Source organism: Microchirus variegatus (assembly GCF_963457635.1).
Source record: "Microchirus variegatus genome assembly, chromosome: 2".
NCBI classification, from domain to species: Eukaryota; Metazoa; Chordata; class Actinopteri; order Pleuronectiformes; family Soleidae; genus Microchirus; species Microchirus variegatus.
The window spans coordinates 39,275,538-39,300,911 of record NC_139803.1 but is presented as its reverse complement, the minus strand read 5'-3'; the positions used below and the strand labels follow the sequence as shown (position 1 = coordinate 39,300,911).

The 25,374-nt window shown below is 40.3% G+C and overlaps 1 protein-coding gene and 1 long non-coding RNA gene across 2 annotated transcripts in view; both read right to left on the bottom strand.

Moving 5' to 3' along the window:
• sorcs2 (sortilin-related VPS10 domain containing receptor 2) overlaps positions 1 to 25,374 on the bottom strand; it is a gene marked incomplete at both ends in the record, with an annotated part of 329,447 nt that overhangs the window by 51,010 nt on the left and 253,063 nt on the right. The window contains 2 exons of the mRNA XM_083910412.1: positions 2,862 to 2,935; positions 5,725 to 5,889. Coding sequence (XP_083766538.1) covers positions 2,862 to 2,935; positions 5,725 to 5,889 — 239 coding nt within the window. The remainder of the gene's footprint in view (positions 1 to 2,861; positions 2,936 to 5,724; positions 5,890 to 25,374) is intronic.
• LOC310940146 lies at positions 15,098 to 15,776 on the bottom strand. The gene is made up of 2 exons (XR_014593066.1): positions 15,433 to 15,776; positions 15,098 to 15,292 (listed from the first exon to the last, which is right to left on the bottom strand). It is a non-coding gene; the product is annotated as an uncharacterized lncRNA (long non-coding RNA).

The window sequence follows — 25,374 nt, the reverse complement described above, 5'->3', positions numbered from 1 at the left end:
ATCCTACTGGATTCAAACCTGCGGGTATGATGACAACCAAAGTAAAAACATCTGCTGATTCGCTCCCTGTTTTCAAAAGTGAGATGATAAGATTGATGCCATTTGCATTACGTGTGTTTGTGGCTAAAGAATGGGTTGGCTGTTTTCTTGTGTAGACTTTCACGCATGGAGTAGCATCGGCTTTAATTAGGAGTCCCGTCTCCGGGATTTGCTGCCAACTCGTGCGAAAAATCTATTTATCTGACAAATGTAGCGGCATTTTCACCGTGTTCACCCACAACTTTGTCTCTCTCTCTCTCTGCCTTTTGGGTTCTGAATAGATAGATACTACAGTGGAACCATTAAAGCGGTGGATTATAAAAAGCCAAATCAATAAACTCAAAGTGGCAAAAACACTCGGTGAAGCGGAAGAAACAGGGAACTTGCAGAGGCTGTTTATGGGTCCGTGTTGTTTTCTTCAAAGTTTAGCTCGGGCTCTGAGGGAAAGAAAACAGACGGCTGTTTGTGTGCAGAGCTTTTACAGCCATAAAGACGGAGCGGTGGCGAGACGTCGGTAGGGACGCGGGTACTTTTCGTGTATTTATGGTTAAACATCGGGTCCTGAGGACGTTATAGAAGACAACAGAGGGGAAGAAAGAAATATATTATTCCTAACTTTCCTTTGCACAAGAACCAGATGTGGTTTTTGTGTATTTAGAAGAGAGTTTGTAGCAATCTTATTATATTGCTGGACTAATATGGAAGACAGAAAGGATAGAAAATGAATGCCTGTGCCGTGACCTGGGTTTAAACTTGGCGTGGTGACCATTCCTGTGTTTCTGTCCCTGCTTTTTATGATTATCTCCTGAATATCCCTCACGTCCTATTGGCGTGTCTCCACCAAGTGGAGCGGTTCATTTAGGTAAGGTACGATAAGCATTTATTTACTTTTCCATTGGGAATAGTACCAAAAATAACAACCTCAAACGTTGCATTTTTTGCTACTCTTCCCTTTGGGTACCAGAGTAATGGTACAGTACGATATGGGTGGAGCTAGACCCACGAAAGTCAGAGCTGATTGGTCGACAGAAAAAGCGTCACTCACTTCAAAATCTGAAGAAATACAGTTCAGATGTTCACGGTTGTAATGACCTTGGTGATGTGCTGATTTTTTTTCATTTCATAAGCTATAATAACCTTTAATTTCCCTTAAAATTGTTGAATTTTTGGTTCCACTTTGCTTTCAAACAGTGTTTTACAGTCATGCTGAATCATAGAGTTCAATATTCGGTTTAATACCCAGAGCCGAACTCAAAGTTAGGAAGCACATACGGCCATCTCATCCTTCCTGACTCTCTCTTTATTTCTCCACCACGTTTTTACCCTCTTTTTAACTGCACAGCGTTGGGGATGATTTGTGCGTAACCGTCGGTATAAATCACAGACGTCCGAGCGTGTGAACCAGCTCATTTACTATCGGCGGGGAGAAGAACTGACAGGGACTTGAAATGCCTTCCCTGACCTTTAGCAGACAAGAGGGAGAGAGAGTGAACTCAGCTGTATTTATTTGAATGTATCATCTTCCACCTTTACAGGTTACAGGGAGATACATGATAAAACAATGAAATATTATCCGTTTGTAGGAAAGTCGCATACGTCAACCTGCTGTAAGAACTTTTTCTCCCACAAAATGTCAAGAGATTCATCCATGATGTGGTTCTGCCTCATAAACTCCGCTGCTTACGATAATACATTCGATTCAAAATCCTAGTTTAGAGCAGAATCAACGCTGATTTTTCATAATGGTAAACATTAAACTGATTTATTAGCAGCAGAGGATGTCGACGTAGATTGTCATTTCAGTGTTAGAGCATCACTGAAATGGGATACGCCAAAAATAAACCCGTTAACTCTGCAGGTGATCCAGTCAAAATATAGCTCCTACGATGAGCTTCTCATTCAAATATAATCAGAAATGAAATAAAATAAAATAAATAAACTCCTACACTACACTGTTGGATACAATATCTGCTGGTGCTGCCAGGGGGAAAATATGATTTTGAACTTCCTATAACAGGACTGAACAACTCTTTAAAGCCATTTTAACATCTTCCTGATAACTGACCATGTTCCCAGTTCCGCTCCCGTGCTCTCAGAGTGACTTAACACTTGCCAAAAGAGACAGTTTTAATTAGTTTCTAGTAGTTTAACTTCCCGTCTCTTCACTGATGGGTCAACCGTGCGTCTGAGCCTGGAGTGACAACAGACAATCTACTTAAATGCTACGAAGGCCTTTCACAAAACTGATTTCACTGAAGTCCTTGTAGACTTTGTGCCGTTAAACTGTGACATCTGAAGGCTACTTTAGCGCTTTTCCATTATACAGTTCAAGCACTACTCAGCTCAACTATACACTCATTTTTAGTTTGCTTTTCCATTAGCCGAACAATGCCCAACAGTAGATCAGTTAAAAATATAAAAAAATCCTGAAAACTGGCACTATTCTACAACCTTTCGCAAGGACATGTCTAAAATGTAAATATTTAACAGAGGAGTCTGGTGCATTTAGCGACAGCACTGGCGAAAGCTAGTGATCGTGAGCTGAATCATACTCCGGTCATGTGGGACGTACTGAACTAATCCTTTGAATTAAGTCATTCTAACGATTCAATTCGCCCAGAAAATAACTGCTTTGACTGTCACTAGTTTGTGTCGCGTATAAAACAACGCCACAGCTATGCTACGACGGCCCCGCCCACATTGAGAAGGTACGATGCTAATGGAAAACAATGCGCCTGATACCAAACTGTCCTCGACTAATCCTTTACTTTTTAATATCCCAGTCTTTTTAGTTGAGAATGAGAAGATGAGATGGAACTGACCAGAAGATTCTGTCCTTGGTGACACGCTCCTGAAGCAAAGTCCACTTGCGGCCCAGGTCCGTGGAAGCAAAGACCTGGAGAGAAAAAAAAAGTGTAGACCACAATTAGAAAAAAAATATGCACTGAATGAGCATTACAGCAAGATGTATTATTATACATGTATACAGGTTCACCCAATCTGGCAGGTGAATTCCATGGCTAACGTACCAAAACAGGGCCAATTCAATTAAGACTCATTCAGGCTTTGTGTGTAGAAGTGAATGGATGCCCACACATCCGGTATCCTTGATGTTTGAAAAGGATTCTAGAACAAAAACATCCTCTTCTATTCAGATTCACATACGTTCCGTTATCGTTGCTGGAGACAAATTCTGTCTACGTTCTGCTCGTGACGCTCAGGGTCTTCGTCTGGGATCAAACCAATTCCGATACTAGATGAGCAGATGTGAAACAGAACAAAAAAAAATGACCTTGATAAAAAAATCTGCCACGACCCTTTACAAACTGCTTTTAATTTGCACCTTTGGCTATTTTCAGCGTGCAAAATCACGTTTTTTTATTTTGTTTGAATAGAATTTGAATTTGTGTATTTGATTATTTTTGCTGCATTTTACTCTCATTTGAAAGTTGGCCGTGACGAAAGACATGAATGAGGGGAACATATGCCAGCAATATGACGTTCACATACTGTAGTTTATCGTCAGTTCATCCCTTTACTCTTAAAGATTATTTCAGGACTACATTATCCCACTGCTGGGAAACGTTCAAAAGGGTTCAGGCAGATGTTTCATTAGTTTTGTATTAGTGTCTGAACACTAATGAGACACAGCGATATTGATGTTAACTTGACATATACGTGAACTTTGCAGCTCCTTTTCAAAAGCACAGCAGGCATGGATGGATTAGATCTTAGAGCCGCGAGGCAGCGAGACCTAAGTAATACATAGGACATCGACATCTGTGATGTCTCAGGTTCATGTTTGCTGCGACTGGACTGACATTGAAGCAATTAGCTCCACTTTGGAGCAGAGAGCCGGATGGAAAAGTGAAGTGTGTGACACCGAGAAGCATGTAGCTGAAATATTATCTCCTTTATCAAATGTAAATGTGTGTGAGGTCTTCACTTATGGAAGCCGTAATGTGACAACTTAAGCTAGGCTACTCGTTAGCGGTGGCTCCCCTCTCTAAGAAGCAAATTACTTTTCCATTATGTAACCCATTACACCAAAATAAGAACTTTGAACTATTAATCAACATCAAACTAATGTGCAACAGCTAGGGCTACTCTTTGTTAGCATACTTCTCAAGCTAGCTTAGCTAACACTAAGCTGACAAACTGAAAAATACTTCAACTATTGTCAAACAAATAAATTGATATAAGTTTATTTTTCTTATCTTTAATTTGTTTTCAAGAAGGCAGTTGTGTAAAAATATTTTTGGGTACATTTTTTGTTTTAACAAAAAAGTGGTCTTTTAGATACTATATGGAACTTTAGTTCAGCCTTCAATTATGGAAGCCGTAATGTGACAACTTAAGCTAGGCTACTCGTTAGCGGTGGCTCCCCTCTCTCAGAAGCAAATTGCTTTTCCATTATGTAACATATTACACCAAAATAAGACCACATCTTTGAACTATTAATCAACTTTAAGCTAATGTGAGACAGCTTGGGCTACTCTTTGTTAGCATACTTCTCAAGCTAGCTTAGCTAACACTAAGCTGACACTGAAAAATACTTCAACTGCTGTCAAACAAATAAATTGATATAGGCTTATTTTTATGATCTTTAATTTGGTCTTAAGAAGGCAACCCATGTTTCTGAGTTGTACAGTTGTGTAAAAATATTTTGGGGTAATTATTTTACAAAAAAGTAGACTTTTAGAAACCAAGCAAACGATTAGTTGAGGATTTAACTGATCATTGATTTAAATTAGTTTTCTTGGTACTTTAACAACACAATTTTAGAAACAAATGAACATATTTTCTTGGGTATTTTCAAGAGTATTTCACTTTCACTTCACTCTGTTCATTCGTCAAAAGGGTCCACTTGCTATTTGTGTAAAGCTGGTCCTTATTCTTTCAATAACATGGGCATGGATATGTTTGGACAAATTCAGCATAAATCTTACAAATCGGATTTATTTGTATTTGTACGTGTTTTTTATTTCTTCGAAAATCATTTTGAATATCTCTGGCTCCACTGTGGACTATGTTTCTGAGATCAAACCCTGGTTCATCTTGGGCTTTTAATCGTTGTGGTTGCATAAATGTTTCAGTTGCAAAAGGCAAAAAGTATTTTTTTAATTTTAGAATATGTAACTGGCTAAACTGTTTAAAAATCCCTGCTTGTGTTTCTTGCTGCATCAGACCACAGTATGTTCTAATAATTTCGTTATATCCTCAGATCTCAGCAATTTCGCTGTAAAGTGATGTTTTTCATTGAGAGCATGATGATGCATTTGAAACACTGAACAATAGTGACATCATTGAGATCAAGTTTGAAAAAAAAGGTGTATAAAAATGGATTCACACCCCAGAATTTTCTCTCTTTTGAGTCAAAAGTTTCATCCTGAAAGTGACATGGGATTGCAACATGTTTCCAATATTAAATGCAGTATCCCAGTGTGTGTCTGACACCGTTGTATTGACACTTAGAGGCATTGTTGACAACCTGTTTTGCCCTCCAACTATGCCATTACATGGTAAATTCAACTTTTCTCTGGCGCCCGTTTTTGGGGGAAAAGGGAAATCAAATGCATTGTTGGGCTGCCAGAAATAAGACATCTTGTTTACGTAACATCAGCGCTCTTTCAGCCACAGAATTAGCTATTCATTGGGATGCATGTGCAGCGCTTCGACACCCACCCTGCTCTCCTTGCAGTAGGCGAGAAGCTTGTCTTCTTCTTTGGGGTGGAAGATGAGCGTGTCGGGGGTGAAGGCGATGGACTGTCGCTGGAAGGAGGAACCCTCGTCAGTGCTAATGAACAGCATCTGGTCCCGTTCGTTTATAGATGAGCCCACAAGCACGACCTGCAAGACAAATGAACAAGACCGACAGAGGGAAAGCTTTAGAGGGGAAACAGCCAGAAGGTGAATGTCATGCAACGTAGACACAGCAGTGACTGCTGGGGAATGTGTCAATATCGCCGCCATTTTGGGAGTGACATCGAGTGCAGGCTGAACACTTTTTAACCAAGATCCCAGGAAATAAGTAGCAATGTTACTAACAATGTTCTGCCAACAGTTCATCTGTTAAATGCCAATGTTAGTGTTCGTCATTGGCCTTTAAATGACATGTAAATAAGTCTCCTCCTCATATTAATACTTTTGTATAATAATTCCCCCCATTTGCACTGGAAAACCCGATGAAAATGAATGCCTGCATGGCCGCACTGCACATTTATTCAAGGCCGTAAGAACTTTCTATTGACCCTCGCATGCTGCTTGGGTTGTGGCAACACTGTATTGATTATCTATTCAGGGTTTTTATAGCTCATAAAGTGAAGGCATTAAACACGGGGCAAAACAGGACCTGCCAAGCCACCAATCACATTTATGTCCAGGACACTCAGGAGTGAGGCGACCAATAAGGGTGATCGATAGGAACTAATGACCCGGTCACATTCATTAGGAGTTCATGATAGGTTGGAATCCGTCCAATTAGGTTTTTTTTTTTTTAAAAGGTGCTGTTGTTTATCATCATCACTCTGTTGTTAGCAGCTGCTCTGCACAAAAAGTATTTTGTGTACTGTATTCGAGGAACCTTTTCAACTCTATCGGGACAGTCAGCCAAACGCTGAAAGCTTCTCTAAACATCTGTTTCGTACGGTTGCCAAGGTTTTATATTAATGGATGCAAAGCAGGAAAGAGACATTAAATGTATAAAAGCTTATAAAGATTTTTATTTATTTTTTTAAACATTAATTATGCGGGTTATTAAAAGTTAGTGCTGGAAAGCACTGGCGACAAATATTAATAAAAAATAAAGAAATGATGGCAGCCTCATTTGAACTTCCGTGTATCCACATATTCAAAATATACCCCAGAAATAACACTTTTTTCCTTCTTGCTTCTCCAAAGAACAACAAATTTCCAAAATAAATATGAATTCATGTTATTTCATTCAAGTGAAATAACTCCTGGTTGAGTAGAGAAGAGAGGCTTCACCTTTGTATGCATCTATCAGCTGTCTGATGACCCATCATCACCAGGGGGCGCCATAAAGATCACTTAAAGTCAGTCATGCCTCAAGTTAACGGTCAGGACTTCACAAAACAATGTTTTTAATCTCAATGTGACTTAAATGGAATTGGTGCAGATGGAATACTGGTTCAGTACGTTCCTGTTAAATCCTCTTATTTTGAAACTACAACTATTAAATAAAAGCAAACTAGTATAAGAGTGTGTATAAACAGAATCTTTTTAGTATTCTCATCAGGACTACAATTAAGCAGCAAGTGTAGCATGCTTCACTTCTTGCTGGCTGCACTACTTAAGGGTTGTGTATCTGTGAGTGTGTGTGAACTCTTGTTAGCTTTGAACACACTTGCCTGAGCAGCATGGTCAATTAAAGGCCCAGTGTTTGTTTGGCTGTCGGAGGAAAGCCAACAAGGACAACAAGTGGAGGTAAGACAGATACACTGAATGGCAGTGGTAGTGAGGGAGGGAGGACGAGTAGTGTGTTATTTTTTCTTTTCATAACATTTCTTTTGACAGATTTCTCTGAATGTGGACTGTATTTGCACCTGAATGCTGCTGCATACACCGCCGTGCTTTTGAAAGACAGTCAGCTTCACTGGGAAGCCTGTGATTTGGTGCCTTGCTCGAGGGCTCCCTGAGAATAGTATATAGTATTTGGGGATTAAACAAACTGAGACTGGCCAAGACTGTGTAGCTACAAGAACTCAAAGGCACCTGCTATTTGAAAATTTGTATAAAAATGAAAAAGGTCCAGTCTACCGTAAGTCTCATAATGAAAGGTGTACCACAAGGCTCTATGTTGGGCCCAATATTTTTTTGTTAAAACGAATGGCACAACTGCATCCACAGGCACTATATACTGTTATAACAACATATAATATACAATTAGATATATTTACAGATATCCATTACTTTTGAAAATCCATAAAACAAAAACAAATAAAAAGATGATTTCTGGAGACACTAAACCGACTCAACAAGTACCTCCATAAATTCACTGCAAACGAATCAAGAACTGTGAGAGCACCACAGCATGTGTTATCCACTGGTTGGCTGATAGGCTTATATTTAACTGTTATGAAGACAAACCTTTAAATGAACTATGACAGAGATTGGCTTTACTGTACAGAAATAGAGCAGATTCCCCGTGCCTTGCAGAAAAAGGATTATTAAAGCAGTATTCCTGTCAGTTTTAGATTATGGTGATGTGATGTATGAGCAGGCAGCTTCCTCTGTCCTCAACTCTCAGTGTATCACTCTGCCCTACGTTTTACGACTCGGGAAGTTTATGGTACCCATCATTGCACTCTGTGTGAGAGGGTTGGGTTGGGCCTTCTCTATTGTAGAGACACGATGGGCATCTGGGCCCTTTTTTATTCATGTGAAGGGAAAACATATCGGCAGATTACCATCACTTTTAGGACAGATCGTTCATCAAAGGAAGCTGGCATCGACACCAAATAAGCAGTGGAGCTTTTTAGAAAAACGGTAGCAACATTTAAGAAAACAAACCCAAATATTTAAACTGATGGAGCTTTTCCGTATTAGTTTGTACTTTAATTAACCTGGGTGAACCCAAACAAGTCTGTCAGCACATGGATGCCAACTTAAGAATCCTCGAAAATCACAAACCCCAGCTGCACTAGAGGTGGGCTGTTGCCATTGGTCATAGAAAACTACAAGTACGTTTGTTTATACTAGTACTGTCAAACGTTAACGCATCACTGGCGTTTAACGGCATCAATGTTAACGCACGTTAGTGCACGACGCGTTTCCATGACGACTGACTGGGAAAAGACGCGCATGATGTCATGTTTGCGTGACTGCGGATTGTTAAAATGAGTCTCTAAAGTAATGCTAAACTTTAAAAACAGAGGCACACATACGCAGTACACAGGTACGCTGGGTATTTGTAGCGCTGCTCTTTTCGTTTAATAAACAGACCCCTCCAGTTTGACTGTAGTTGGCTAACAGAGCTAATGCAGCTAACGGAGCTAACTGGTAAACGGTGCCTGGACTCCGGTGTCGCGGCACGTAAACATGACGTCATGCGCGTCTTTTTCCGGTCAGTCGTCATGGAAATGTGTCGCGCGTTAACCTATTGCACAGCACTCGTTAACACGTATTTTCTTTATCTGGATCATCGGTCTGGTGGTAGCTTCTATCCAATTGCATAAAGAGGCATTCTCGTATATGTCCGATGGTCATGCAACCCTGTCCAGACTGCATCTCGATCTCAAATGAGATTGAAATGCACTATATTATATATTTTAAAAACATTTTTCTATCTCAAAGGCTATATTGATACAGAAAAGTCTTTGGCTTCAAACAGGACAAACCCTCATTTTAATGCACACGCCACGCTGTGGTTTCTCTTCATGTCCCCCGTGTGGCAGCACCATCCATCAGGTCAGTCTGCCGCTGTCAATATGTCTCTATTTAGAGGACATCACTCAAGTTTAACCGAGTGGAGCTCCGACAGCCAGACATGTTCACTTCATGTCCACACACACACTGAGTGAAAATGCACAGACTCGGAGACTAAAGACGCCGGCGAGATCGTGTTTCGGTCATGGTAAAAAAAAAAAAAAGCAAAACAACTCCCTTTGATGAGCTGCTACATAGAGTCGTCTTCTGTGGCTCTTGATTTAAAGACCTTGTGAGGTCACAGTGATGTCACCAGGACAAAATCAGCACAAAAAGAGGTGAGTGAGGTTGAAAACACACGACATGGTTGAGTTTCTAAGTCACTCTGTGATGTAATGTACATTTTTAGCCTATTCCCCACACTCTGTGAAGTATCCCCTTCAGATATTCAATATTAAACCATATTTCAAAGCTTATTTGTAACGCAGATTTCCCTACTTCATCACGGGTTATGGTTTTGTAAGTATTACCCTCACAGAGTTATTTCTCCCCCCGCCCCCTTAAATGGCTTCCAACAGAACGAGGGAATAAATCAATAGCTTGTGACAAGAAGATGGGGGAGAAAAGCCGTAATGAATGGCTTTATCAGAGTTTTGTGTGACCGAAATGTATTTTCCTTCTTTTCCATTTTGTCGGGAAAAAAAAGCGATTTAATGCAACCTCTAATTCTCACACAGTGCCCATGATAATAATAATAATATAAAAAAATAAATGGAGCCGGCAGGTAAGTAACAGAATTTCAAGTTCCTGATGCTCTCTCAGTCTCCTGACGCAGTAACACGACTCGCCAACAAGTGGCACTATTGTCAAACCATAAGCATTCCTTCAACTCTGTACACTGAAGTTGAAACTCAGTCACTGTATCTCACAGATGAGGCTCTGAACTTTTTTGTTTTTGGGGGGGAATCAATAAAAGGAGGAGTGGGCGATGGCAGACAGACGCGAGGACACGATACATTCCTCCGCAAATCAAAAGACTTTGATACATGCGACCGGTGTAACAGTTTCCCCCCCCCCGAGTAATAACTCACGCTTTGAAGCACAGTGCCGCAGATAAAAGCAGGCTCCGAACTTCCTCTGTCACTGCTCTGGGAGACCGGAGGGGAGTGACACATTACGGTGGCGGAAGGGGGGACTCGCAGAAACAAAATTCTGCTCACTTTAATCCACAAAAGGCTTAAACACCAGCGTGGCTCGGGCGAGTCTGTGCCGCGAGAGTTCCGATAATCTTTTGATCGCTGTCAGTCTGACAAAAGCCGCCGCTGGGTCGCCAAAGTCCTGCTGTGTTGACACACATCGGAGGGTATCAGCAGCTATAATCTATTATTAAACAGCACAATCTACTTAGCGCAGCTCAGAATAGCTTAATGGCGGAGTGCCTGGCGTGCAGTGTAGCGTGTGTGTGTGCACGGACGGCACGGAGCTCTATAGGAGGAGGGGAATTTCTCGTGCACGTTATCTCCGCGTCGCATGTCACAACTGGGAAGAGTTGAAGGGCTATGACGCCGTTGGCCTCACGAGGGTGAGGAAAGCTCAGCAGGTCTCGAGAATGGAGAATGCTTGTATTTGACACACACACAGACAAACTGGTTTTCATGACTTCAGAGGACATTGCGTTAACTTACATTAATTTTGCTGGAGACTTAATGACCTAAACCTAACCCTGATCCTACCCTCAGCCTATAAAACACCTTAAAATGTAGTAATTTGCATTATGGAGACTTGATTTTTGTCCCCATAAGGAAGACAAAACCCCATGATGTGACTGTGAAAAACAGATGTAGGTCCCCACAACATAAGGAATACCAGGTACACACACAAGTTTGCACAACATTCATAGTGGGGATTAGCATTTCCACAACTAAATGTATAACCCAGGGATCTTAAACTCAAGGCCTCACAAACAATTTCATGCAGCCAGCCACTTATAATCCAAGTCATAATGACTTATTGCTGTATTTTTATTATTTACAAATTCATTTTGCAAATTAAATTTGACTGTATTGCTAACTATAAACTGTTCCAAATCAAAACAAACACTTAGATTTTGAAAAAGAATGATCAGGACTATAATTCTTTGCAATAATCTCATCAACCTTTATGTAAATGTAACTTTCCCCCTTCAAAAACGTTAGCCCTTTCTTAATTGACCGGCCCCCTTCAGTCCCATGGTCTAACCCTAACCCTAAAACCAAGTCTGAACCCCCAAAAACCCCTTCAAATAATTGAGGATCAGCCGAAAAGTCCTCACTTTGGTTTGTACAATTCTTGGTCCTCACAAAGCCACAAATACAAGCACACGCAGATTCTTCTTCGGACACTTTGATTTGACTTCCTTTCATTTGGACAGCTCAAACATAACCAATTCAGATCTAAAACCTTAACCTAGCTACAAGTCAAATCTTAGCTTTGCTGTGTGGACCAGCCACGATGTCCTCACAAAGACAATTGGTCCACACAGCCTACTAAAGACACACACACACACACTTATAAATGTTGCAGTGTGCGTCAAACACACCTGCAGAGTATGAAATATGCACATACAGCCGACATGCTGTTTGCAGATGAATATGGTGAACCTGTTGATCCACCACGGACCTCAACATTGAACACCACTTTATGAAAAAGCTTCTTCAAGGGGCATTACCGTTCTACAGGATACAAACCATATTTATATATTCCCCTCTTTATAGGGACAATTCTGTTGTTTCTATGGTTTCTGTATGTCACCGACCTGTCTTTTATTTAACAAAATACAATTTAATAATAAGCTTAATCGAGCACTATAGGGATAAGTTGCAAGGTAAAAAGAGTTATGGGGCTTGAAAGAAGAGGGTAAATACAAGGCATTAAAACACATTAAGCTGAATTATGGGAAATGTAGGATAAACAGTTTTAGAATTGTTATCCTATATCACAGGATTTGTTTCAACAGTGTAAAAATATAACTTCAAGCTCATAAAAATGATCTAATTGTTTTGTAAAATGGTATATAAAGATGTTATTAATGTATATATAGATTCCTGATTCATGTGCGTTCCTTATGGCCAATGGCAGTGATTCCCAAAGTATGGGGCGTGGCCCTACGGTTGGCCATGAATGTACTGCAGGTGGGTCTTGAGAAGATATAACTAATCCTATAGTTGTTAGAGTCTGATCTAGCGGGCATCAGAATGTTTTCAGAATTAAAAAAACTGATCCCGGCCTATAGAAACAAATGTTTAATGACCTGGTGTGGGATCCTTGTTTACCACCAGGCTGAGTTTACTCCCATTACCGGTGCTAGCATGACTCAAACCACCAAACCCGAGTCGTGTAATGTCGCCGTGCTCCCCCAGATCTGCTCAATAAATTTGGCAACGTCATTGCTATTCAAAGTGATTCAGAAGAAAACATCCTGAGTTGTTATAAATCAGGATTATCCTCTCTGGTTGACATTGGAGTCTACACACTTACAGACACATAAACACACACACACACACACATACACTATCATTCTGCTAGCTGCTTACAGCACCCAGCTCCCAGCACAATGGTTTTCCACTCAATTACATATGTAAATTGCTTGGGTTCTGGTTTCCACTGGGAGAGGCGAAGGGCGCTGTGTGATGGCAGCTCATTGAGCTGTGGCCTGTTGAGAATTAAGACCTGGGGGAGCACAGCAGCATGAGGAACCACCAGACAGTATGACAGGCTTGATGATGGGATGTTCAGTCGGCATGTCCTCTGTTTTCGAACCGCAGCGCTTTCTCTGGTATCCATTGATGAGTCTGACGGCATCCGAGACACAAATCTTGTCGGTTTATTCGCCGACACATAGTTGGTGCTCACTCTAAGTGCCCGCCCCCCCACCACTGCCGAGAGCCAGGACAAAAACAGACAGATACGGAATGTGTGAAAACATGGCTGCGGGCAAGGACACAACGAAAAAAACAGACTGAAACCACTTAACAAAGGGCTCGTTGAATTAGTCCATGCCAGCTTAAGTGTAAAATATCTCAAGATGTTTGCTGTTTTTATCTCAAACTGAAGTTTTTTCCCCTGCAAGTGCACTGAAAAACGAGTGATTTGCAGTAAATCTATGTAGCTTATTCCTCTTTTGTGAGTCGCTTTGGATAAAAGTGTCTGCTAAATGCTTAAACGTAAAAATAAACGTACACAATCTGACGCAAACTTACAAATAACGTAAGCCGTATCTCTATGAGCCAATAAAAAGTAATTTTCTCAATAGACTTTAGTGCAGGAGAGTAAGGGTCAATTCCAATTCCTATCTTAAAGGGATATTTCACCGTTGAGAAGATGGATGTCTATTAAAACTAGGTCATCTATGTAGTATAAATGTGAAATAATATTTGAAGCAAGTGCCTTCTTGGCTGAGAAAAGCAGAAAAATGTATTTATCGCTCATGTACACGAAAGACACCAACTCCCAGAATGCACAGCGCTCGTTCAGCGAGAGTTCACACGCCGCCATTGTTGCTCCCGAGAGACACAGACGCGTCCATTAGCAGACAGCGTGATACACGGACACAAATCCCCGAGGGGAAAAGCTACATATACATTCCGGATACATAACGGACCTGCAGGTTACACAGGATTGTTCTCTACTGTGCTAAATTATATCGGGACGTGCAGTAAAAACAAGGAAAGGACAAGCAGTAAGTTCCCATTATTTGCCGGTCAGAGATTCAGAGCGGTGCTGAAGCTTGAAAGCTAAGCTATGCTAAGCTTGTTTGGAGTGAAGAAATCGAAAGAAAAAAACCTGGAAGCTAGCGGGGTTCACAGTCTACAGTTCCAGCAGGAAGACGTAACTGAGAGGTAAGACTGGCGATAATATGCCATTCTATTTCTGATCATAGTATTCGATGTGATATAGTTGTCGGCAGTGAAGCAACAACTTTGTAAACGTAACGTTTGATAGACAATTACACACACGTTATATACACGTATTCTGTTAGCAAAGTAAAGTCACCTTGCTTTCGCTGGAGAATAATGTCAGTGTTATTCAAATGTTTTATTGTTGTTCATGTTTGTTCAAGACGCCTATATAGACAACAGTATAATGCTCACAGCTCACCCAGTTGGTATATTTAGCTGAAATGTTTGTTTTCCTGAAAAGAAGTAAAATCTTCGTTCATATTTTATGTGTAATTATATTCCTTGTCCTTTACAGCTGAAGCCTGGTTTAATCAAGTCTTGGAGAAACTCTTCACAGCATCCAGCTCTGCTCCTCTTCACCACTGTGACTCCTCCAGCTGTCCCACATCAGATTCTGACACCGCTCTACATGTTTCATTATTTATTTTTTGTTTGCATATTGTGTTAGACATGATTTTAGATATGGCTCCTTGATTATTTTGAATGTGTACTCTTGAATATGATGGTAAAATATTTTCCTTTGTGAATAATAAAGTTATTTTTTTTCACCTTCACACCCTGCATGCATTTGTACATTTTTGTAAAGTAAAGACTTGAGGAAGGAGGCTGAATAGTTACTGATTTTATTAATTCTGAAATGTTTATCAACCCTTTTCTCCAAATTAAATCACTTTTCATCTAATAATACTGTAATAGAGGAACACTAAGGGCTAGAAAATAAACCACAACATATATGAATTTAGATTTTTAATATTAATAGTCATAAAAAGAAAAATCAGACTTATTATCAACAGTCTTCATAGACAGTACTGTTTTCAGGAGCTGCGTATGTTCTTCTCAACAACACAGGCAGGTAAAACAAGACGATCGTCTTTCCCCAGTCTGTGGATCCACTCCAGTGATGGTAAGGTGTTAGGTGATATGACTGTCTGTAAAACAATGATTATAGCGTTAGCGAATCGAAGTATCTGTTCTTACATGTAAATGAACTGTAAATATGCTAACGTTAGTTCAGCTGGCGTCACATATAAACATGGATAAATGCGGTGGTAAAAAAAAAAATACTCACTTTATATTGAGGCGGCCGTTTATCCCGTTTCCTTCATCCACCGGACCGGCGCCCGCTACCCCCGTTGCCCGCCCGGCCGAGTTGGAGCGAGCTGCTCCAGGTCCGGCCAGTGCCAGGCCGAAGTGTGTGCAGCTTCGCTCCGCTGCGGCAGCCAGAGCCCGCGGCGGCACATTCAAGTGCCCAGAAAAAGTTCTCCAGGTACCCGGTTCCGGCCGCGGGCAACGCCAAAAAGCAGGTCCTTTCCCTCGCAGCCATATCAGTTTGAAAACTACATTCTGTCATTGTCTTCTGAGTTTACAAGGCCAAATTAAAGAGAGCGAGAGCCGGTGGTAGCTTTTAGCAAAGATGGCGGACACTGTGTTTTCATTCTGGGAATGAAGTCTCGTCTATTCTGGGAAGTCTCGTCCCCCTGTGGGTGAGTCAAAAAAGTGCAGAACCTAATATTGTAGTTCTAATCTCGACGTTGCGCAATCCTCCTCTGACGCGATATGACGCGTTACGCGTCATAACGCGTCAGAGGAGGATTACGCAAACGCTTTTATTGTAAAATGAGGGGAAAAATGAGGGAGGACAGCAAAACTTCTAAAAAATAATAATGCTTTTCTAGCAATACAAAGCCACATGCTAATCAGTGAAGTATCCCTTTAACCCTCAAGCTCAACCCTTAATCTTAACTGGCCCCCAAAACCAAGTGTTGAGGGTTATTTTGTCACTTAGAAATGGGACACCCCTTAAATGCAGATACGTCTTCAGACTGTAGGGGGCAGAATAACGCGAAAGCTGCGTCCAGTCTGTCAACTCCAAAAAAGAAGAAGAACACATTTTACGTCACGATTTTTTATTCCGATCCGTTTGTCAGTCAAGTTATTAGGTTGTCAGTTAGTTATAAGATGATACTCATACAAATAACACAACCACGGACATATTCAGCTGACAGTTACCACACACCACGGCTTATTGAAAAGTAAACCATAGCAAACGATCGCTTGTCCACGTTGGCTATTGACAAAATATCGTAAAATAAAAATAAATGTTACGCAACAATGACGTCAGTAATCCATAATATGGGCCTAAACTAAGATAATACAATGGTTTTCATAATTTGTTATATCTCTATTAACAAAGAAAATACTTAATATGTAGTGTACTCGTTTCGCTGCTTTCGGCGCCATCTTTGTTATGTCAAAACACACAATGCATTGTGGGTAGCTCTTGCTCCCAAGGGTGGTCTCGGGAAATCTCAATATTGAGGGCGATGCAGCCCTTAAACTTGTCCCTCAACTTAATTTTTCTGAGAATGGGGACAGCACTTGCACTAGAGGGAGCGTGCATTTTAGAGATTGAGGGTTAAGATTGAGGGTTAAGCAAAGAAAATAGCATATGTTGAAGATAGCGTAGATACAACTAGCCTAAATGAGCCTTTTTTTTAAGTACCTGTCTTATCCTGTTTCAAACTACACTTAAAAAAAACCTTAACTATGCCTTTAAGTTGCAATTTCACAGAGATTTATTTGTCCTTCTTTGGTCACATTTTGCTTTATGAAAAGCCAACGCCGTTGAAACATGATGTCACCTGTTGCGTCGCCTTTCGCTTCCATCGATATCCTCTCAGACGGACGCTCGGCTCAACAAAAATGTCACCAGGATTAAGTAAATCTTTCCACATACATCACATCGAATCAATATTTAAGGACGGCAATCAGACGTCGGCGCTCACCTCTGCTCGCGTCCCTCCGAGGGCTGAAGGTGAGAAATGATACACATTTGGCCGGAAGGTTGAATCAGGGGGGAAGTAAACATGGCTGACATGTCCTGAGAGGTGTTAGATTCGGCGAGATAAGAGGTCTGAGAGCATTTTCCTGCCCACTGTGGCGGGCAGAGCGAATGCATTCGCTAGAGGTGTCCTACTGCATTATATATATTATCTTCTTCACCTGCTGCTGCTGCCGCTGCTGTGTTTGTAATGTGGAGGAGGAGGAGGCGATGGGTCAGAGATGTCGGGCACAGACAGAATCCCTCATGTTGCCTCAACTTCACACGGAAACATCGCAAAAAAGTGTGAAAATGGGGTTAAATTAATTCAGGGAATAGGAATGGATAGTTTTTGAATATAAAAGTAGTATTATGGCAATATAATGTTATTTTCATTGTAGTAATTCTCATTACTGAGCAGTAATGTGGATATTACTGATGATTTTTGGCACTTTTGCTTATTTTGACCATAAAAAGGCCAGTTATCTAGAATAACTTTCACTATCTGGCAGTTATTTACAATTTAATGCATGTTAAAATAGTGTAATAGTGAATTTTGCGTGCTTGAAAATTGAACAGTATAAAACATATTTACAATAACATTTGTTTTTTGTCCAAAAACAGGCCACAAAAAATGGAAACATATGTCTGAATCTTCTCAACCTCAGCTCTTTAACCCTTTAACTTTTTTTTGGCTTATTTTAACTATAAAAAGGGTCAGAAAATGTCCTGTGAGTAAGTGCTTTTTTCCCAGAATAACTTTAAATATCTGAGAAATAGCACTGTGGTTGTCCACAAACACCAGATTTGGCATGTTAAATTTGAGATTTGAACAAGTATGAAACATTTGTTTGAGTGTTTGTCTAAAAACAGGCCAAAAAAAATTTGACACTTATGTAGAGGCTTTTTTCCAACTCTCTTCTCTCTGGTGACAAAGACGCCGATTCGCCGGCTTCCTGCAACAGCGTGAATGAAATTACCGTAATAACTAAATTTTTGTGATTCTCATACATGACAGTATGTCTTTCTTTTGACTTTTGGTGCCATTGTGTAAATCTCCATCCATATAGCTATAACTTTTGAGGCTTTGCTCGTGTGGGATGTGTGTTATTGTATGTTAATGAAGCACATCTGATCCAAATGAAAGGGAATTAAAGGGAAAACAAGTGTGTGTGTGTGTGTGTGTGTGTGTGTGTGTGTGTGTGTGGTACTGCCTGTCCCAGATTCAGCCCTGTTATCTCTGGGCTCCTGACTCCATTTGAAGCCTCCCAAAAGCAGAGAGTGCGACTGACACACACACACGAACACTCTTTTCTTTCATCCACTCCACTACAGCGACTCTTTCAGGCAGCTGCCAAGTAAATTTCCAGATTTCTTTTCATGTATTTTTACTGTATTGTTTAAAAAAATAAAAAAAAATAATGCATAAAAATCAGACAGATTATGTGTCCTGGATGTCGGGGGCCAACCAACACGTTCAAAGTTTCCTGAAAATCGCTTCAAAAAATGATAAAATACTCCGCCAAACAAAGGTTTCAACATCAGAGAACTGAAGCTGTGCTGCTGAATTTTTCATGCACGAGTCTCTGTTTTTAAAAAAAATGCCTAAAAACATTGTTTTAGCTCTCGCCCTAAGATGTGGATTAAAATCCAGCGACTACAACACATTCATACAACTATCGACATAATTACTGTGAGAAACTGTTGATTAAAGACATAATTAGGCTAATAAATGCAGGCGGCGTACTACGACACTTTATATATACAACTAACCACAGAGTTCATGTTGAAGTGTGAGTTGTTCTCATTAAATGAGCTATAAATCACGGCAAAAACATTTAAATAAAGCACTTTGTGGCGCAACATAATTAGCCTGTTTTTAAAGACTCCTTATTTAAAACAGTCTCCGTGTTTTTATTGCAGTTTGTCTTTTTTCATCCCTGATATATTTCTTTACTTGTGTTTGTTGTTGTTTTTTTGCCATTGGGCTGATGTTGTGTTTGCCTCAGCAGTCTCCAGCCTTTCTCTCCTGCTCTACCCATTCATTGACAGATCTCTCCATCTTCATTGCTCTCCCGATATCTCCTCCTGCTCTCTCTCTCTTTCTCTCTGGCTGTGGATGATGGACAACAGCAGGTCTCAGCTCTCCATTAGAGGACGGAGACAATGATCAAACCCTGGCACGGCTCGTCTCCTGCTCTCTCTCTCTTTTAATTACATTCCTTAGTAAAGTTAAGACGAGTGGAAGCGATTGGGAGGGAGGGAGGAGAGGAAGAGGGGGGAACCTCGGAGCAATTATTCCAGACATAATTACAGGTGGAGGAAAAGGAAGAACCTGCGTGTCCCTGTCTAAAGCTGTGTGTGTGTGTGTGTGTGTGTGTGTGTGTGTGTGTGTGAGAGAGAAAGGGAAGATGCTAATCTACACCTAAATTACTCTCCCTTGTTAAAGGTGGCTGCCAATCAAATGTCAACCTCCCATCTCTGTCTCTCTTTTCATTCTTTTCAAACACCTGTTTGTTCCAAAAATAGCATCACAGGTCTACCAAAACACCAGCTCCTTGTGAATAAGGAAGCCAATTTGATCTGTCTATCTATCTATCTATCTATCTATCTATCTATCTATCTATCTATCTATCTATCTATCTATCTATCTATCTATCTATCTATCTATCTATCTATCTATCTATCTATCTATCACTAGCTTAGCTAACTATCTACTGCTAGCAACTTTTCCGACTATCCATCTATCACTAGCTTAGCTAACTCTATCTATCTATCTATCTATCTATCTATCTATCTATCTATCTATCTATCTATCTATCTATCTATCTATCTATCTATCTATCTATCTATCTATCTATCTATCTATCTATCTATCTATCTATCTATCTATCTATCACTAGCTTAGCTAACTACATCTATCACTAGCTTAGCTAACTATCTACTGCTTACTTTTCCAACTATCCATCTATACTAGCTTAGCAAACTATATCCATCTATCTATCTATCTATCTATCTATCTATCTATCTATCTATCTATCTATCTATCTATCTATCTATCTATCTATCTATCTATCTATCTATCTATCTATCTATCTATCTATCTATCTATCTATCTGTCTGTCTGTCTGTCTGTCTGTCTGTCTGTCTATCTATCTATCTATCTATCTATCTACTGCTAGCAACTTTTCCAACTATCCATCTATCACTAGCTTAGCTAACTTTATCTCTCCATCACTAGCTTAGCTAACTATCTCCTGCTAGCAACTTCTCTAACGATCCATCCAGCTTAGCTAACTATATCTCTAACTCTCTATCTATCACTAGCTTATCTATCTATCTTTCTATCTATCTATCCATCCATGCATTCATCCATCCATCCATCCATGGCAGGAGATGACACGCGCTGGCATCTCCGTCTGATCTGATCCCATGTTGCTTTTAGCGTCTCCTCTGTGGACACGTTCACATGTGGACAGAAATAATCTCGGCTCAAACCTTCTCCCATTTAAGCTCCAGCTGCACCAGGGAGGCAAGGTAGATAAAATGCTATACACGAATGCTATATGAGGCAAGTGATGCTGCAAGAGGAACTAAGGAAAGCTTTCACATGAGCAATGAAGCAGCAGACATGGCAGGAACACTGCAAAAATACGCCGTACGTCACTGAAAGCATCTGTGGACTGAGGTCTGTGCGAGGCCTAATGTTTGGTTCTCTGGGAAAATCCAAGTGGAGATCGATACGAGGGCATTTACGAGCTATTTCTCGGACATGAATTCTGGATAATGTCCAGAATTTGGGGTCTGGACATTGTGGTCCGCGTGTGATGAACAGCAGGACGTGACAATAGCAACTCACTGCAAGGAGAGCAGGATGACTGTGAGAACACGGGGAACAAATAAGAAAAGCAAAGAGACAGAAATAATCAAAGCCAGAACAGGCGGAAGAGATGATGGAAAAAATAACAGAAGGATGGGAGACTAGGCCCCTTGTGTCCATTTTGGAGTTTTAAAGTATATGACATTTACTGTACTATCAAGTATCAAAAGTAAGTTTTAGAAGTAAAAGTGAGGCGTTAGGAATGAGCCATGGTGCCTCAGTGGTAGTCTTTTGACTGGAAGGTTGTGGGTACAATTCCTGTGTGTCCTTGAGCAAGACACACAACCATTAGCAACTCTTCTTCTTCTGATTTTATTATTTGGTAGTAATGAGTAACAAATACATTTTGAGGAAATGTAGTGGAGTAAAAGTTGCTAGAAATATAAATAACAAAGAAGTGCAGATACGTGTGTTTTGTTCTTAAGTTACAACACTGGGAAGCAGCTATTGAAACTGTTTACTGATGATATAAATCAACAGATAACTAAAAGCCAATCCCATAAACTTCCATTCAAACTGAGGGTTTTTTGCAACCAGCAAACTCGTCTCCCCGAGGACGTCGTCGTCATTTTATATGAAAACGCAAAACTTGACGATTGCACCTTCGGCGTCACTGTTTATGAGTGAAATAAAAACAACAAAAGGGAGGACATTTGGCGGCGCGAGGACAGAGAGTCAGCAGCGAGAGACAAGAGAGTTGAAATAATAGCAGCCAATAACCGATGAACCTCCACGCTCGCTCCAGACAGAAACAATTAAATGCATCACGTTGCCAAGACGCGCTCATGCAACACACACACACTGGTGTTTGCCAGGCCTGACCTGTCAGCGCCGCCTGGCAGAATTCAATTACCACTTATCACCAGTGACGGGGGAGAATCGCTCTGACTGGCACATATCCCTGCTGCTGCACACACAGACTCCACTGACACACTCCAATGCTGTTTTCCAAAAACAAAAGTGATACCAGCAGCAGTCATGCTTTGACTTGGCTCTTGGCTCGGTTACGTTTGGGCAACTGAAAAATGACTTTGTTTAAGTTTCGAAAATTCCTTTAATCGCATGTTTACAACATGATGCCGACGACGACGACGATCCCCCGCCCCCTTGGGGAATGACTTATTGTGGCTGAAAACAAATCTTACTGTGCACCGTCAACGTCATACAGCAAATTCATGTTCCAATGTTCACATCCAATCATCTTCTACTGCTTTATTCTTCACATACGACTTGGCCAGTTGCAAAAAGAGCTCAGTTTGAATGAAATTAGCTCGAGCTGAAACAATGAATCGACTATTTTGATCATCGATTAATCCGTTTGAAGCTTTTTTCCCATTATTTAAACAAGATTTCTGATTGTTTCAGCTTAGTTTCTTTGCTCCATAAAACAAATAAATCATTAAAAGTGAATCAATTTGGTTTGTGGACCAAAACAAGACATTCAAGGACATTGTCATTTTACATTTTATGCACCAAACGATTAAAGGCGCCATATGCAAGACTGTGGCCAAACACGGTTACTACACTCAAATTCAAAATACTGAGGTCTTTTAGGTTTTGTTTTCTCGGCCACTGTAGCTCAGATGCAACTGTCAACCCGTGGTTGCCCGGCAGCTGAGACTCTACTGACGGCAACGATTGGTAGACGGCGGTAGGTGGCGCCACATGTCAAAACATGATTTGCGGTCTGCAAAAGATTTTTTTCAATGCGAATATTTTGGCTGTACTGTTGTTGTTGGTGAGTTCAGTTTGTTATATGAACATTATTCCTGAGTCTCTGTGACATATTAGGAGTATTTTATTGCCAGTTGCTTTAGATTTATTACGTAATGCACCTTTAATCAAGAAAATAATCGACAGAGTAATCTTTAGATTAATTAAACCAAAAAAAAACATTAGTTGCAGCTCTAAAATTAGCTTTTACTTCTCACATGATTTATATCATCAGTGAACATTTCCCGGAGAAGTTTTAATACATGGTTTATACGTCTGGCTTTACTAGCACAATGTTTCTGTTGCCTCTCGATGTCTTGACATAAAACAAGTCACTTCCTGTGTGCAGTGCAGGAATGCGAGTGTTAATCTGCTAGAATTAATCAAGACATGTGAGAGTGGTTTGAAATGAACTGGTGAATTTTACCATCAAATAGCGCATCTAAACTATTCAATGCACTAATTGCTCTCACTGAGCTTTAAGGTCAATTATCTGTGCTATAAATAGCAAATCTCTCGGGCGCATTTTAACGAGGTTTAAGTCCACAACGCGCTCCCCGTAAACTTCCATTTCAACCGCCGCCGAACCTGCGAGTTAGCGGAAATGGACCTGAAATGAGCTCCAACAGACACACACACAAAAAAAACACACAACCAAAAAACACGAGGGTGGATAATGATCTAAATTGCCGTGGAGAGGTTTGATACTGTCTGCGTGGGAACAAAAACCCATTAAGCTCGATCATTTCTCAACAGTGTTGCAGGCCACTTGCGTGGTGCGGATAATTGATTTGAGCAGATATGGAGTATTTAATTGGCTGCCTGACAGTGTTTCGGGAAATTTGACAAGAAGTGGGTTTTTAATAAGGAAAATTCTCAGCAGCGCGGGGAGATTTTGTGTGATGTGATGTGAATCGACTTTTTTCTTCTCTTTTTTTCCCTATTGGCAGCTGTAGAAATACAAGTAGTTGTGGATTGAGGAGCAACATATGCTCACATTTCACTTTTTCCTTCCAAGGATCCGACTTCACGCTACACCTGTTTTATCACCACCTGCTCAGAAAAAAAACCCTTTCTCTTTCTCCGTGTCTTGATTTAATGTTGATTCTCTTCCAGCTTTGCTGTCATGACTATTATAGCACATAAAAAAAAAGAAATCAAAAGATTATTCTTTTGGGAAAATAACAACAGGGACACACACACACACACTGTGATTTCTACTCTTTTACTTATTTTAACCATAAAAGAAGCAGAAAATATCCTGGAACTAAGTGCTTTTGCCCATTTTTCCAGAATAACTCTCAATATATTACAGTTATTTACAATTTACTGCATGTCAAAATGGTGGAATAGTTGATTTTGTGTGTTAAATTTGAAATGTGAACAGAATAAAACATGTTTAAAATAACATTTGTATGAGTTTATCTCAATGTCCAAAAACAGGAATCTCTAGTGAAAAAGATGCTAATTCGCCGGCTTCCTGCAACAGCGCGAGTAAAGCTACCATAATGAGCACACCTTGGCTTTGACGTGCAACTTCTCAGCTTTCTGAAACCGCTGGATTTTTTCCGATGGCACAAACAGTCGCGTAATTACCGTAATGCAAAGGGTTAAAAGTGGTACCCAACATGTTTTCACTCTATTTTCACTATATTGAGTTTTTTCACACTCTTTTTAAAGTGGTTTTTGGAAAAACATAAGATAACGTCATGTTCTTCCTGTTCCTCTTTTTGGTTTGAGCTTCAACACAATAATTGTCTTTTTTTTAATAGATAATAAGAATGTAAACACACTATTAAATGAACAGCAGGGATTAGAAGGAGCGAGCGGCATGAAATGCCCTTAAGTCAAAAAATGCAATTGCTGCCTGTTTTGGTTCCAGACCATATAGTTCATATAATTCTCTGATATTTTGTTATTATTGTTCCGTTAAGGTTGAATAATATCTGATGAAACACAACGTTCAATAAAAGATTTCTTCAAGATCTTTTGAGGCATAGTGTGGTCGTGGTAGTGGGGCAGTAAATTGGTAAATGTGTCCCATCATTGGTTCAAAGCTAACAAAAAAGGTGCAATAAAGGTACAATGTGTATATTTTACAGGTGTAAATACAGTAATACTTTTTCCTGTTTGCACCACATTAAAGAGGTTATTTCCAGATTTTCAGACCGTCTTCATCAATTAATGGACTTTATAAGCTCCGGCTCCACTAATGGAGACTTTGATGTCGCTAAGTCGACCTTTTGTTGACATTACTTCGCCAAAATAACCCCACACACGACCTCCTGCACCAACGAAAGCTTCAGCTCCGAGCGGTCGCTCACAAGAGGCCTTTTAGCGCTTTTAATATCGTCTCCGTTTTCAGGAAAACAAAGCAAAAGACGGACAGTTGAATCGATGGAGGAAGAAGAGGCTGATGAATGTGAGGAAACTAACACAAACGGTTTATTTCCCTCCCGTGAGGGAAGGCAGATTTATTCTTAATACGATAATTTCATCCTCCTCTTCCTCACATATACTTCAAACACTGGTATAGTGAAATTAGATTAAAATGAAGCGAGAGATTTGTTATTCGTTTCATTTTCTTCACAGGTTAG